Below are 13,737 nucleotides of genomic sequence, written 5' to 3'. Positions count from 1 at the left end.
CGCTTCGATACAAACACGGCCACATCCTTCTTCATATCCCTTTACCAAAATTGGCGACTCATATCATGATACATTTTTGTGCCTTCCGGATGCATCGCAAGGCGTGAATAATGAAATTCTCAGAGTACTTCCTCTCGGCAAGACTCCGACACAAACAAACGATCACGGTATCTTATACTCAGGTCGAGATACACAGTCAAACCTTTCTCTACCTTCCCATTGGAGATCTTCTCCCGAAGGAATTCTACCTTAAAGTCACCCTTCTATGCTTCTAACACTCGGTTCACAAGTGTTGGTTACGCAACTATTGAAAATAAGGCTGAAGACTCAACAGACTCGCCCAGATGTAAGTCAAATTCACTAAGGGCACCCAATATCTCCCATTCTCAAATGGCAGTACAAGCTACACCATTGATAGATTTCCTACTTAAAGCGTCGACCACCACATTGGCCTTCCCCGGATGGTAATGCAACTCGAAATCATAATCTTCTATGAACTCCATCCATCTTCTTTGCCTCAAGTTCAAGTCCTTCTGTGTAAACTGATACTTTAGACTCTTATGATCAGAAAACGCCTCAAATCTCTCATCATACAGATAATGCCTCCAAATCTTCAAAGCAAAAATCACAACTTCTAACTCTAAATTGTGAGTGGGGTAGTTCCTCTCGTGTGTTTTCAACTACCGTGAGCCATAGGCCACTATTTTTTCCTCTTGCATCAACACACAACCCAAACCTTCTCGTGACGTGTCACAATACACTGAATAGCCTAATCCCCTCTCTAGAATAATCAAGACTGGAGCAGTGGTAAGTCTGACCTTAAGCTCTTGGAACAACTTTTCACAAGTCTCACTCCACACAAAATTTGACCCATTTCTTCATCAATCTTGTCAATGGAGAAGCTAATTTGGAGAAATCCTTCACAAACCGACGATAATATCCGGCCAATCCCAAGAAACTATGAATCTCGAAAGCATTCTTAGGTTGTGCCCAATCCTGCACTACCTCAATTTTGGATGAATCTACAGTCACCATTTCCCTAGATACTACATGGCCTAAGAACCTAACCTCTCTTAGCCAGAACTCACACTTCCTGAATTTAGCATACAGCTTATGGGCTCTAAGCAACTCAAGCACCACTCGTAAGTGTTCTTTGTGCTCCTCCTCAGAGGGTGAGTAAATCAAGATGTCACGAAGACGACCACAAAACGATCTAAGAACTCTCAGAAAATTCGGTTCATCAAGTCCATAAACATAACTGGGGCATTGGTTAGCCCAAAAGGCATCACAAGAAACTCATAGTGGCCATACCGCGTACAGAATGTCGTCTTTGGGATATCTTCCTCCCTGACCCTCAACTGGTGGTAACTTGATCTTAGGTTTATCTTGGAGAAACAACGAGACCCTTTCAACTGATCAAATAGGTCATCTATACGAGACATTGGATACTTGTTTTTAACTGTAACCCGGTTCAACTTTCGATAGTCAATACAAAGTCGCAAGGCTCCATCTTTCTTTTTAGCAAAGATAGCCTGTGCTCCCCAAGGCGAAGTACTAGGGTGAATAAAACCCTTATCTAGTAATTCCTGGAGCTGAATCTTCAGCTCACTCAACTCAGCTAGCGCAAACCGATACAGTGCCATAGAAATTAGTGTTGTGCCAGACACTAAATCAATAGAGAACTCGATCTCTCAATGAGGTGATAAACTAATAAAATCCTTGGGAAAGACATCTGAGTACTCACAAACCACTCTTGGCAACTCAACTCGAACTTCATCACATTCACTACTCAAAAAGCTAGCAAGAAAATAACTAAGTTCACTCCGTCCACGCGAACCATACACTGCTAATAAGACTCTATCCACCCGGTCTCCCAAGAAATAAAAGCAATCACCGCTCAAGGTACATACAGTAACCCTCTGACAGTAACAATCTATAACAGTCCGATATGACGATAACCAGTCCATACCCAAAATAACATCAAAACCAGACATGTCCATCAATACAAAAGAAAAAGGAAACTAGCGATTGGCGATCTCTATATCACAGCCCCGACACCCCTGTTTCAAAATCATCTCACCCCCAACAGGTGACACGACACATATAGGAGATGCTAACTGTGCCGACTCCAACCCCAAAATAGATACAAATGTAGACGAAATAAATGAATGGGATGCATCTGTATCAATCAACACGTTAGCAACCGAGTTGTAAAACAAAAATGTACCTCTCATAACAGATGGAGCAGGTACAAGATCTGGCACGGTAACAGCGTACACGCGCCTCGTAGGTCTCTGATCTACCTGCTCACCCCTCAGAGCATAAGACTGTTGTACTGGTTGAGTCGAAGAGGCTCCCTGACTGGCCCTCGAGGCCTGTACCGACTACGCTGGCTGGTGACTCTGTGTTTGCCTCGAACCAGATGCACTAGGTGTGCCAGCCAACTGTGGATAAAATCTCTTCAAGTGGCCCGCTTGCCCACACTGATAACAAGTGAGCGGTTGGCCTCTGCCCTGACTCTGGCCTTGAGAACGAACCGACGATGAAACTACTTGCTGCCCTCCTTCCCTCTGTGGGCAAGCTGGAGACTTGTGACCCAACTGACCACATTTGAAATAAGTGATGTCTCCCCGACCACCTCTCTTAGAACCCAAACTCGACACTGGAAAGTTAGATCTCAAATGCACTTCCTGGGACTATTGAGGGTTAGAACCCCTCTGCCTCTTACTGTCCTCCAGACCATCTTGACTCCTCCTGGAGCCCCTCATCCTCTCATCCTCTGCACGCATGATAGTCTCAAGATGGGTTACAGCCTCCACAAGACGCCCATAGTCCCTAATCATGGATCCGGCCACTCTAAACATAAGCTTGGTCCGTAGCTTCTTTTCAAATTCCAAACAATGGCGTTCCTCAGTCGCCACCAGCTCCAGTGCAAACCTAGACAGGTTAGTGAAAGTGGCTTCAAACTCAGCCACCGGTGTGTTTAACTGTTTGAGCAGGGAAAACTAATCCCTCAGTTTCTCCCTCACTGTAGCAGGTAAGCACTTGTCCTGGAAAGCATCAACAAAGGCTTCCCAAGTCCCTCCAATGCGCCCCCGCGCATACTTCTACTACTGACCTGCGTCTCCCTTCAACTAGAAGGACGCTAAGGTCACTTCCAAACCTCTATCTTCGATACTGAGCATCTCAAACGTCTTCGTCATCTGTTCCAGCCACTCATTAGCCTTTAGTGGCTCCTTAGGATCACCTAAAAAGTTGTCCGAATTCGACCGAAAGAACTCCCTCTTCCAAAAAAAGGGCCTAGCTTCAGCTACTTGGGCCTGGACTTGATTCTCAGCTCTGAGAATATCCATAGATTCCCTCAATGCTCTGACCATTTCATGGGTTAAGGCGCCCATGGCCTGTTGACCAACCCGGTTCGGCCACATTGGCCTAACCAACTCCTTCCTCCTGCGACGAAATTTCTTCCGGTATAGATAGCTCATGCCTCCTAGGCCTACCATGCCTACCACCACGACTTCGTCTTGACATCCTAATGAAGATAACAAGGAGATTAGCATATTTACAAATGTGCCGAAGCTAATTCACTCGCGTCCTAATATGATAGACAACAGTAATTCACTCCACATAAGCACATAATCACATAAACACATACGAATTTCATTTCTAGATAATGATCGTCTCGTGGCGTTGCTAGAGTTCCAGTTAGAAACAGCAATGATCAAGTGTCTTTCCAACAAGACTCTCAGAAACTCATGGGCCTGATCAACATTCTAAAAATTAGACCTCATATTCATATAGTCACATAAACATGTTATCATATAAGCAAATAGCATCCATAGTTAAGTCTCTAACAAGTGAGACAAATTCATTGTTGTACTAACCACTTCTCACATACTCAAAGTATTCCAACCCGGTACGTTCTGATACCAAGTTGTTATGCCCTCCAGATAAAGTGGATAATCCAACCTAAGAGATTTATAAACATAATCGAAAATGTTATACTCTCATTATTCAGAGTTTATATTACAAGAGAGATTACATGTATTATACTTTCATAAATGTTCATTCTGAAACTACAGCATGTAACACTAATTGATTGCAACAAAAAAGACGCCTTATGGGCTTACATCTTTCCAAGATATCACTTGGTTACTGTAGACACCCCATTTTGACCGGCCCTAAGACTTGGGGACTGTGTTTTGAACACCCGCTGATGAAAATTGGAATGTGCTATTTTATAAATTTTTCAGTAGAAAAATCAAATTGAAACTTTAATCTCAAACCTCACCCACTTTGGCCAAATTATTTTATATCACTAAAATCTTGTTAGTATTTTATTAATTTATAGTATTTTATAATTTTATATAATTTATGTATTTGTACATATTTTTTTAGGTGTTTTGATATAAATTAAGAAAATAATAATAAAAACAAAAACAAAAAGAAGAAAATAAATAATAAATAATAAATAAATAAATAAAAAAGAGAGAAGTCGGTCACCTGCTGGATTCAACTAGGTTTCAAAAAATATATATATATTTATTTATTTATATAATAGGACGGAATATATGGTCATGATGATTGGGGTTTGTCATGGAGACATGATGATAGAACATAGAGAGGAGGGGTCACCTGGATGATCATAATGTTTTTTGGGGCAGCGGAAGATATGTTATAGAGGGAAAGAGAAAGCTAAACAAAAAAAAAAAAAAAGGGTTCTTGGCAAGCATGTGTGGGGAGGTGGAAGCATGGAGCCGGATGTTAAAAAAATAATAAAACAATATTCTTGCCAACCACATGATTCCACTACAAGAATTAACGCTTTTGCCGACCAAAAAATTGGTCGCTAAAAGCTCATTTTTGGTCGGCAAAAATTATCCGCGACCAATTTTTTTGGTCGCTACTTTGGTCGCCAATTGAGGGTCGGCAAAAGTAATTCGCGACCAAAATTTTGGTTGGTCGGGAAAAGTCAAATTTGCCGACTAAATTTTTGGTCGCGAAATATATCATTACCGCGACTAATTCATTTTGTCGCTGAAACACTTTGGTCGCGAAAAGTGATATTTTCCCGACCAAAAAGTTTGGTCGCCAATTATCACATTCAACGACCAAAAAGTTTGGTCGCCAATTGTGACATTCCGCGACCAAAAAAGTTTGGTCGCCAATCGTGACATTTCGCGACCAAAAAAATTTTGGTCGCTAATCGTGACATTCCGCGACAAAAAAGTTTGGTCGCCAATCGTGACATTCCGCGACCAAAAATTTTGGTCGCCAATTGTCACATTCCGCGACCAAATAGATTAGTTGCCAAAAGTCGAGAAATCGCCGACTACCAATTTAGTTGCCAAAAGATAAGAAATTGCCGACCAATGATTTTAGTCGCAAAAGTGTAGAATTTGCCGACCAATTTTTTAGTCGTCAAATCTCCTTTTTTTTTTTTTGTCACAATCCTTTTTTGTTTATAACCAGTCAATCCAATATCGAACAAAATTCAATCAACCCAACCACAATTACGGAACAATAACATTTTTTTTTTAAAAAAAACTAAGAAATCCAAACAAGATGTCCAGTAAAGCTAAGAATGCTCATTGAAGTAACTTCAGACCTCAAAAGATCTACAACATGAATGACTCGTCATTGTAATACATAGAATTAGACTGAATTCTGGTAGGAACAAAATTTCTTAGTAGTAAAATTGATTGAAAGAGAGATTCATACATGCCAAAGTTTTAATTAAGCAGCAAGAAAACTGAACCAAAATCCAAAAATAACAGAATAACTATATGAAGAAAGCTGCTGCGTAAGACCATTCTTCGCTTTTGCTTCCGGCATGCAATAACCACAAAATCCACAACATCTCATTTCTTCTTGCCAGCCTTTGCAGCATCTCCAGCCTTGGTCTGCACATTGTGTAACAATGAGAGAGAGAGAGAGAGAGAGATTGACCAGTGTACGTGTACCCCAAGGCCAAGATAAGCAATTTCCTTACCTTCTTTACACCACGGATCTTCTTGGTCCTGTTCTTCCTTTCCTTCAATTGCTTCCTTGACTTCTCCACCTTTGTGTCCAGGCCGTTCTGCGAAGGAGAAATAGACAAGAAATAAATACACTATAAAGAAAATGAAAAACTTCTAGAGATAAATTCCATATGCTCACTTTCTTACTCATATCATGATAACAAAAGAATACATAGGAAACCTCAATATGACTTGATACTGCCATGTACTCACAAAAACAAACATATTCACTTGAGTGATTTACATAAAATCCATTCTTTATAGTTCATACTCAGAGCTTAACACAAGCATGCATACAGGATTGAGTATTTTGCATAAATACTAAAAGAGATACTGAATAAATGAATCTAAAACAAAACCCATACATACGAAGCAACAGAAATTGCAAACAAAAGCAGAGAGAATGTTCATTTCAGTGCAACTTAGGTGATGCAGACGCCCATTTAAATAGATAGCAATTGGTAGTACACAGGTGAAAACAAAAATAATACAAAAATAAGAAAAGATGAGAAATTACCCTGATGAGCCTGTATTTTGGCTCGTATTTCTTTGCATTCTCAACGGAATCATAAATCAAACCAAAACCAGTAGATTTGCCTCCTCCAAAATGGGTACGAAACTTAAAAACAAAGATGGCATTTGGGTCTTTCACCTCATACATCCTAGACAATTTTTCCTTCAGCTCCGCCTTCAATTAAAAAAAGAAAACCCACAAGCAAAAAATGTAGAACAGCCAATCAAAAAATAATATGTAGAACCAAACAAAGTAAATCTACCAGAAATTGAATACAACCTGAAAATGTGCATTAATAGGTAATGGTTATACAAGAACACATTAAATTAAATAACTAAACAACACCAGAATAACAATAGTTGATTAACACATTACACTTTAATAACTTAAGTAAACAAATGACCTCCCAGTAAAACAAACCCATGATTTCGTTTTTCAAGAATAATTGATCAACAATATAAAAGGTTAAACTAGATCACTAATTTGTGAATAAACTACACATATACTGCAATAACAACATTATAGCAAACAAAATAAATAGAAAAACATGTTGTACAAACCATGAGATGTTGGAGAGAAATCAAAAAAGGAGAAAGAACAAACCTTGGAAACATTTGGTCTTCCTGGATGTAGAACGTCAATGATCTGAATCCAGTCAATTAAAACAAAACAAAAAAATGTGACAAGTAAATTAACAGCAAACAATAATCATCAATACATGAAAAGTGTAAGAAATTAGAACTGACAAATTGCTTCCTCGAGAGAAGCCGATTAGTCATGAACTTCCTCGTTTGTATGGTCACCGCCTTACTGTCCGCCATTATCCTACAAACAAGCTTCCCATTAAACCCTAGAAAGTGCACACACACATTTGTCTATATATAGATATGCTTATAGAGAGAGAGAGAGAGAGAGAGTTACTCCGGTGAGGTTTCTCTCTTTCCTGCGCCTCCGTGCTCTGTTCTCTGATCTGCTAGGTCACGTATCGGAGGAACCAGAAAGGGACTATGACATTAGGGTTTCAGATTTTGATACATGGACTATATATATCCTGGCCGAACTAACCCTAGCCCAATCTCGGAAAAAGAAGGGTTGTGATTCTCTTTGGGCCGGACCGGGTTCAGCAATAACTTTGCTTTACTGGACATATTCATCATATCTTTGAGCATACTTACTTCATGAGTCACAGGAGCATCAACCTCAATAACTTTGCAGCAATTTTTAACTTGTTCAAGAATGTCCACATCATCTTCACAGCAGAGTATGAGTTTACATGTCTCTTTGACAAATCCTCAAACAGCTTCTGTGCACAAGTTTTGTATACCCAACAAGACCATGGTCTATCAAACACAAAGTAAACCCTCTAATGCAAGACAAATTTGTGCTCAATTAGAGTCTTCACAAGGCCAAATCTTTCAAGGCTTATCTAGAAAAAAAGAATATGGCAATAACAAGTGTAATTAATTTTAGTGTTCGGCTATTTTAGTATTTTTAATATTAAGCCATTTAGCACCTAGGCTAGTGTATCTCTAGGATGGGTTATGTTACGCCTTGTTCATTGCTGCAATTAGCATTGGTTATGTTATGTCTTGGAGCAATGACTTGACTAATTGGCCATAGGTAAATCATTAGTAGCCGTAGATAGGACAAAATGATCAAACCACATGAGAGGTCATTGGATATTTTTAAACGTGAGAGGGTGAAGTGCTCCAGGCCATACCATAAGGGGTAAAATGATTTTTTCCAAAAATAAAATAAATGAACTAATCTGCTCAAGGATACGACCATAAGGGGTAAAATGAAGTGCTCCAGGCCATACCATAAGGGGTAAAATGATTTTTTCCAGACCATACCATAAGGGGTAAAATGAACGGACACGACAAGGATACGACCAAAAAAAAAACGTTTTATATACGACCAACTAGATGTTTCATCCATGGCTAGCACTTATTGTCTAAAAGTCAAGAAAATAAAATAGAATAGAGACAGGAACCATTTGCTCAATGAGTTCCATCAGATGTGTCTAAGAAAAAACAGTGAGAAACTAAAATCAGTATAATTGAACAAATAAACCACAGATTATATGTGTCCCTGCAATGAAATGAATAGTCATAATTGTCATAGTGATTTTTTCCCCCACACCAATATAACAACAGTTCAGATAACTAAAGTTTATCTTTCAAAGAAAGCTTTCTATGACAAATCTTATGGGGGTTGTTGATTTTCAGTCATAATTGTAGCATGGAAATCAGAAATAACCCACAGAAATACTTGAAAATATCAACCTCCCCTGAGGCTCGGGTGAGCATTGCTTATTCCATGCAATAGTTTTCTTCTCCTATTTTAAGAAAGTGAAAGAATGATAAACTATACTCTTAACTAGGACCAAATGGAATTTTCAAACCCATGCACCAGTTTCAACAGAATAATTTAAATGATGCAGATAACAGCAACTCCAAGAGGTAAGTGAGATTTCATAATCTCATAGACAAACTATACTCTTAACTAGGACCAAATGGTGAAAAGAAATTCTGCCCATGGTGAAAAGATACTACATTTCCATCAGAGGTAATTCTTGTATTTTAGAATTGTTAATATATCAGAATGTTTTACGTGTGGACTGATTATTTTCCCATGACATAACTAATAAATTCTCTATCAGTATACCACATAATTTTGTTCCTCTATTAATGTGTGTTCATGTAAGTCTTAAAAGGGAAATTGCCTGAACTCACAAATTTTCCACACACACAAACAATATATATATATATATATTTAAGAAATTAAAAAAAAATATATATATATATATATATATATATCTTTACTTAGCATCAACATTGAAATTGATATATCTGAATTTTAAGATCTCAACAAATCTCCAAAAATTCATACTGTAAGCATTGACAAATTTTGACAACAAGCACGTATGAGACAATCTTCTTTTCATGGGTCATACAAATCGATCTCAATTTCTGAACTGAAACAAGGAATCTATCACAGCAATACCAAGAGAACACATAACAAAGTATTTAAATATAAATAATCAGCAGACATGGGCACCAAGCCATACCCGTAGCTTAGATAGGTTGTAATTCACAGTCCTTATCAGAATTATGATCATCAAGGAACCAAGAGAAGTTTGATGGAGCAGGCGTTCTTGGTACCATGGAACACTTGGCAGAATCTGTTCAAATAAATAAGATGTTAATATGATCTTTATATAATCCAGTTAAATGATAGCCTACAGAGGCAGTACTCACCAGCTTGTGAATACTGGCATTGAAAGAAGAATCTTGACTAAGTACTAGCAGAATAATTAGCACCATGTAGATTTGATTGGATGTCCCTTTTGAAGCATTATACAGTGTTTCCAGCATGGGCATCAACTGTTGATTTCATTGCATAATGCAAATCAAATTAGGATATGTGGCATTTATGTTACGTAAACTACTAAAAATGATGACTGCTCATAAGATTTTTTAGTTACCATTGTACACAAAAAAATTTTAAATTGTGTCCATAACATCACTTATCTGACAAGTAATAACCATTGTTCTTTTTTTTTTTTTCTTTTTTTTCTAAAAATTTTGTTTTATCTCTTGCCAAGGTTACCACACAACAATAGGTGGGCTAACTAAATACAAATAAGATGGAAATGATAGCTGCCACTCCATACCAGTGTATCCAAATCTGTTCGCACCAAGACATACTCCAGAAAATTTGAGTTCCCATGCACTAATGAGTAAAGCAGTAAGATAGCAGTTTCATCAGCCAAGTACCTGAGGAGACAGTAGTCACAAAACCAATAAATTTACTTAAAGGATAAACAAATAGATAATACAATTTGATGATATTCACATAAAGTTTTTAACGGTGAATGCATTATGCTAGGCACTTTACCCCTTGTGACGCAAGGTATAAGCCTCAAGGCGTAAACATTTTGAATTTTTATATTTAGTAAACAACTAAAATATGTTAAAATATTGTAAATTAAATATAAAAGTGCAAATACATTTTTTCTCAAAGCATCAAACATTTCACTCCAGAGAAGGAAGCTTGCACTCTTTACACGTGAAATCAACATTCTTAGCTTCAGTTTTCAAGCCTTAGCTTTGTGTTTTTTCTTGGTCAATAATTTACTTGATTTTTCTCATGAATATAGTTACAAAAGGAGTTCTTTTTATGTTTAAATAATGTATTAGACTAAGTTTAACAACAATCCAAGATCAAGATCTCCATATGCACAAGCCTTTGAGGAGTGTCGCCTAAAAATAAAGCCTCAAGGCAAGCCTCGATAATGCGTTTTAAAACTTTGTATGAGAGAGAATAGAGCAATAGCATTTTCTACGTTTTTTCATTTTCATTTCTTTTAGATGGATGAGATAGGTCATTTCTTGCTGCTCAAAGACCAACCTCAATTAATAAAAAAAACACTCTTAGCAATCGTCAAGAAAGAATTTATCTAAGGAATTAAAGGGGGAAATGGTTAATATAGTGTATGAGGCAATATGGAGCCTAAAAAAGACATTTCAAAAACATTTAAAGCTAACATGGTCTCATACATATTATCCGTAACTACAAAATACATAACATTAGTAATACTATGGGGCACCACAGGACATCACAGTATCATATTACTTGCATTACTTGCACCAACAGGCACATAACAAGAGGATTCTATTAAGGAATCTGTAACTTGAATTACAACCAAGATTCTAATCTAGTTTATCAAAGAAAGAAAAGAAAATCTGTGAATGTAATCCAAGGATGCCAACAAAGGATTAAAAAGGTAAGCAACCAAATTAAAACTCTAACATTTAGGAGGGACAGACTGCAATATGCAAAAATAACAGTCAACATCACTTTACTAGAAGAGATTGGAATAAGAACTGAACCACACTCAACAGCGGATCCGACTGTTGGAGTAAACCATCTAATGCAAAGGATAACACAATCAACAACGGTAGATCATACTTAGATTATTTCATTATGCCATTTCATTATGCCACTTAGATTTTTAAACCTTTTTTTTTTCTTTCCCATTTTGTCAATCTTTATTTTGAACAGCTACAGCAAGCAACAAAGTTTGGTTCCTCCTCAAAAGATTGTTTTTGCCATTAAGGATGTTAATTATTAAAGAGAATAAGAGGGGAAAGAAACTATTAGAATCAAAGTAAATTTCAGGGCTTGAATAAATGAAGTAATCCTGTGTTTAGCATTGTCATAACTTTGCATCAGTTCTGAATACATCCCAACAGCAGCATCTGCAAGTTTAAAAATAAATAATTAGTCAAATAAATGTGAAACGAACAATGCACAGAGATCGTAAAGTGATACAAAGTGCAATCAAAGGCAAAACCTTAAACATTGTTAAGAGTGAAATATATCTTACGAGCACATTGGGACGCAATCTTTCATACTCCCATCTTTAGGTCTTGTCTAACCACCAAAACCTGCCATCACAATTTCCCAACTTGGAATTTGGAAATCAGAATTAAAATAAAATAAAAAATAAAAAAATAAAAACTAGTAAATGCATGAATCATTTTCAAAGTCAAATGAAACCAGTTATATCTATATCTATACCTACATCTTTCACCTTTATGTGCTCACATGACTATATAAGAAATTGAATAGAATCGTATATATCTTACAACACTGCAATCAAAAGTTAACAAATTGAATCAAATTAAATCAAAAATAATTCCTACAGATTCAGATTTAATTACTAACAGATTCAGATCAAACAAAATTACAGATTCAGATTTAATTTATACAGATTCAGATTCCAAAATCACTAACAGATTCAGATCAGAAGAGACCTTGAAGCTAACAACATATTCTGGGTAAATATGAGTATTCTTATTCATATTCCATACTATACACTGTCTTGGAGTATGAATATCATCGACTCCACTATCAAAGTCCTCACCATTGACACATAACACACAATCAGAAATGAACAAATAAACTAAGAGTCACAGATCTAAAAAAAAAAAAAATCACCATTGACACAGAAATGAACAAAAAATCACCATTGACAAACAATCTTAGTCACACAGAGTGACACAGATCTGAATAACACAAAAAAATCAGAGATCGGAGAGGAAAGAGAGACAGAGACAGCGACATAGAGATCCGTACCTGGGAGGTCGATCGGTGCGATGAGAGTATGAGGTTGATCGGTCAATCTTGCGATGAGTGAGAGTCGATCTCTTGCGAGGTTGATCGGCCGAGATGAGTGATGAGATGAGAGTGAGAGAGTGAGTATGAGAGACTGATCAGATGAGAGTGAGATAAGAGTGAGAGACTGAAAAACGAGAGAGAGTGTGAGATGAGAGCTGCGTAATGTGTTTTTGATTTTAGGGTTTTTTTTCCTTTCTTTGTTTTGTTTGGGTATAGATGAAGTGAAGTGAACGGTCCAGATCTTCTAAAAAAAAAGGAAAAAATAAAAAATAAAAAAAAGAAAGTTATGCGGGTGGGTTGGTCGGGTGCGGTTCAAACCCGCAACCCGCCCGCAATCCGAAAATTAGAAATATTTCAAACTGCACCCAACCCTATTATATTTACAAAACCGCCCATACGCGTACGGGTCGGGCTGGGCCGGGCCGGGCGGGTTGTGCGGGTCGAATGACCCTATGCCCAGCCCTAATTCCCACCTCCACGTTTCAAATTTCCTTCCCAAACTTTTGGCGACCAAATATCATATTAGTCGCAGAAAAGGTACCTTCGCCGACAAATTTTTTTAGTCGCCAAATCTCAATCAATGGCGACTAAAATATTAGTCGCTAAATGTACTAATTTGGCGACCAATTTTTTTTGGTTGTTGAAAATAAGTTTTTGACGACCAAATTTTTGGTCGCCCAAAAATATGTGACCTTCCGCGACCAAATTTATAGTTGGTCGGCAAAAGCATACCACTTTCTGCGACCAACTCATTTTTTGGTCGCCAAAATATAACCTTTTGCGACCAATAATATTTGGTCGCCAAAAATAATAATCATTCGCGACTAATTAATATTTGGTCGCCAAATGTCATTTTTTTGCGACCAAAATTTTTTTGGTCGGCAAAAGTGGTCGGCAATTGTGTAAATTCTTGTAGTGTTCTTGGCTATAACACATACACATACACAGCCCACTCGACATCTCCTCTCTTGGGGGGGGTGGACGGAACTGATACAAGGTGATATACCAAGTTGGTGT

At 37.5% G+C, this 13,737-nt stretch overlaps 1 protein-coding gene across 3 annotated transcripts; it reads right to left on the bottom strand.

Moving 5' to 3' along the window:
- Positions 1–5,566: 5,566 nt before the first annotated feature.
- On the bottom strand, positions 5,567–12,815 carry LOC114304127 (small ribosomal subunit protein eS24z-like). 3 transcript variants are annotated; one of them, XM_082896226.1, is made up of 12 exons: positions 12,679–12,815; positions 11,927–11,987; positions 11,763–11,798; positions 10,211–10,313; positions 9,795–9,920; positions 9,605–9,718; positions 7,456–7,897; positions 7,281–7,359; positions 7,138–7,179; positions 6,538–6,708; positions 5,993–6,079; positions 5,567–5,903 (listed from the first exon to the last, which is right to left on the bottom strand). In XM_082896226.1, the coding sequence occupies exons 8-12, from the start codon at positions 7,353–7,355 to the stop codon at positions 5,862–5,864; spliced, it is 417 nt and encodes a 138-aa protein (XP_082752352.1). In that variant the 5' UTR covers positions 7,356–7,359; positions 7,456–7,897; positions 9,605–9,718; positions 9,795–9,920; positions 10,211–10,313; positions 11,763–11,798; positions 11,927–11,987; positions 12,679–12,815; the 3' UTR covers positions 5,567–5,861. The 3 variants fall into 3 exon arrangements, with proteins under 3 accessions (XP_082752352.1, XP_082752350.1, XP_082752348.1); XM_082896224.1 differs by lacking the exons at positions 5,567–5,903; positions 5,993–6,079; positions 6,538–6,708; positions 7,138–7,179; positions 7,281–7,359 and adding an exon at positions 12,125–12,192 and having other exon boundaries at positions 7,585–7,897; positions 12,679–12,810; XM_082896222.1 differs by lacking the exons at positions 5,567–5,903; positions 5,993–6,079; positions 6,538–6,708; positions 7,138–7,179; positions 7,281–7,359 and having other exon boundaries at positions 7,585–7,897.
- Between the last annotated feature and the right edge of the window lie 922 nt (positions 12,816–13,737).

The sequence above is a fragment of the Camellia sinensis genome, chromosome 1, assembly GCF_055761805.1.
Source record: "Camellia sinensis isolate YWXY chromosome 1, ASM5576180v1, whole genome shotgun sequence".
NCBI lineage: Eukaryota > Viridiplantae > Streptophyta > Magnoliopsida > Ericales > Theaceae > Camellia > Camellia sinensis.
This window is presented reverse-complemented; position numbering and strand designations above follow the sequence as displayed.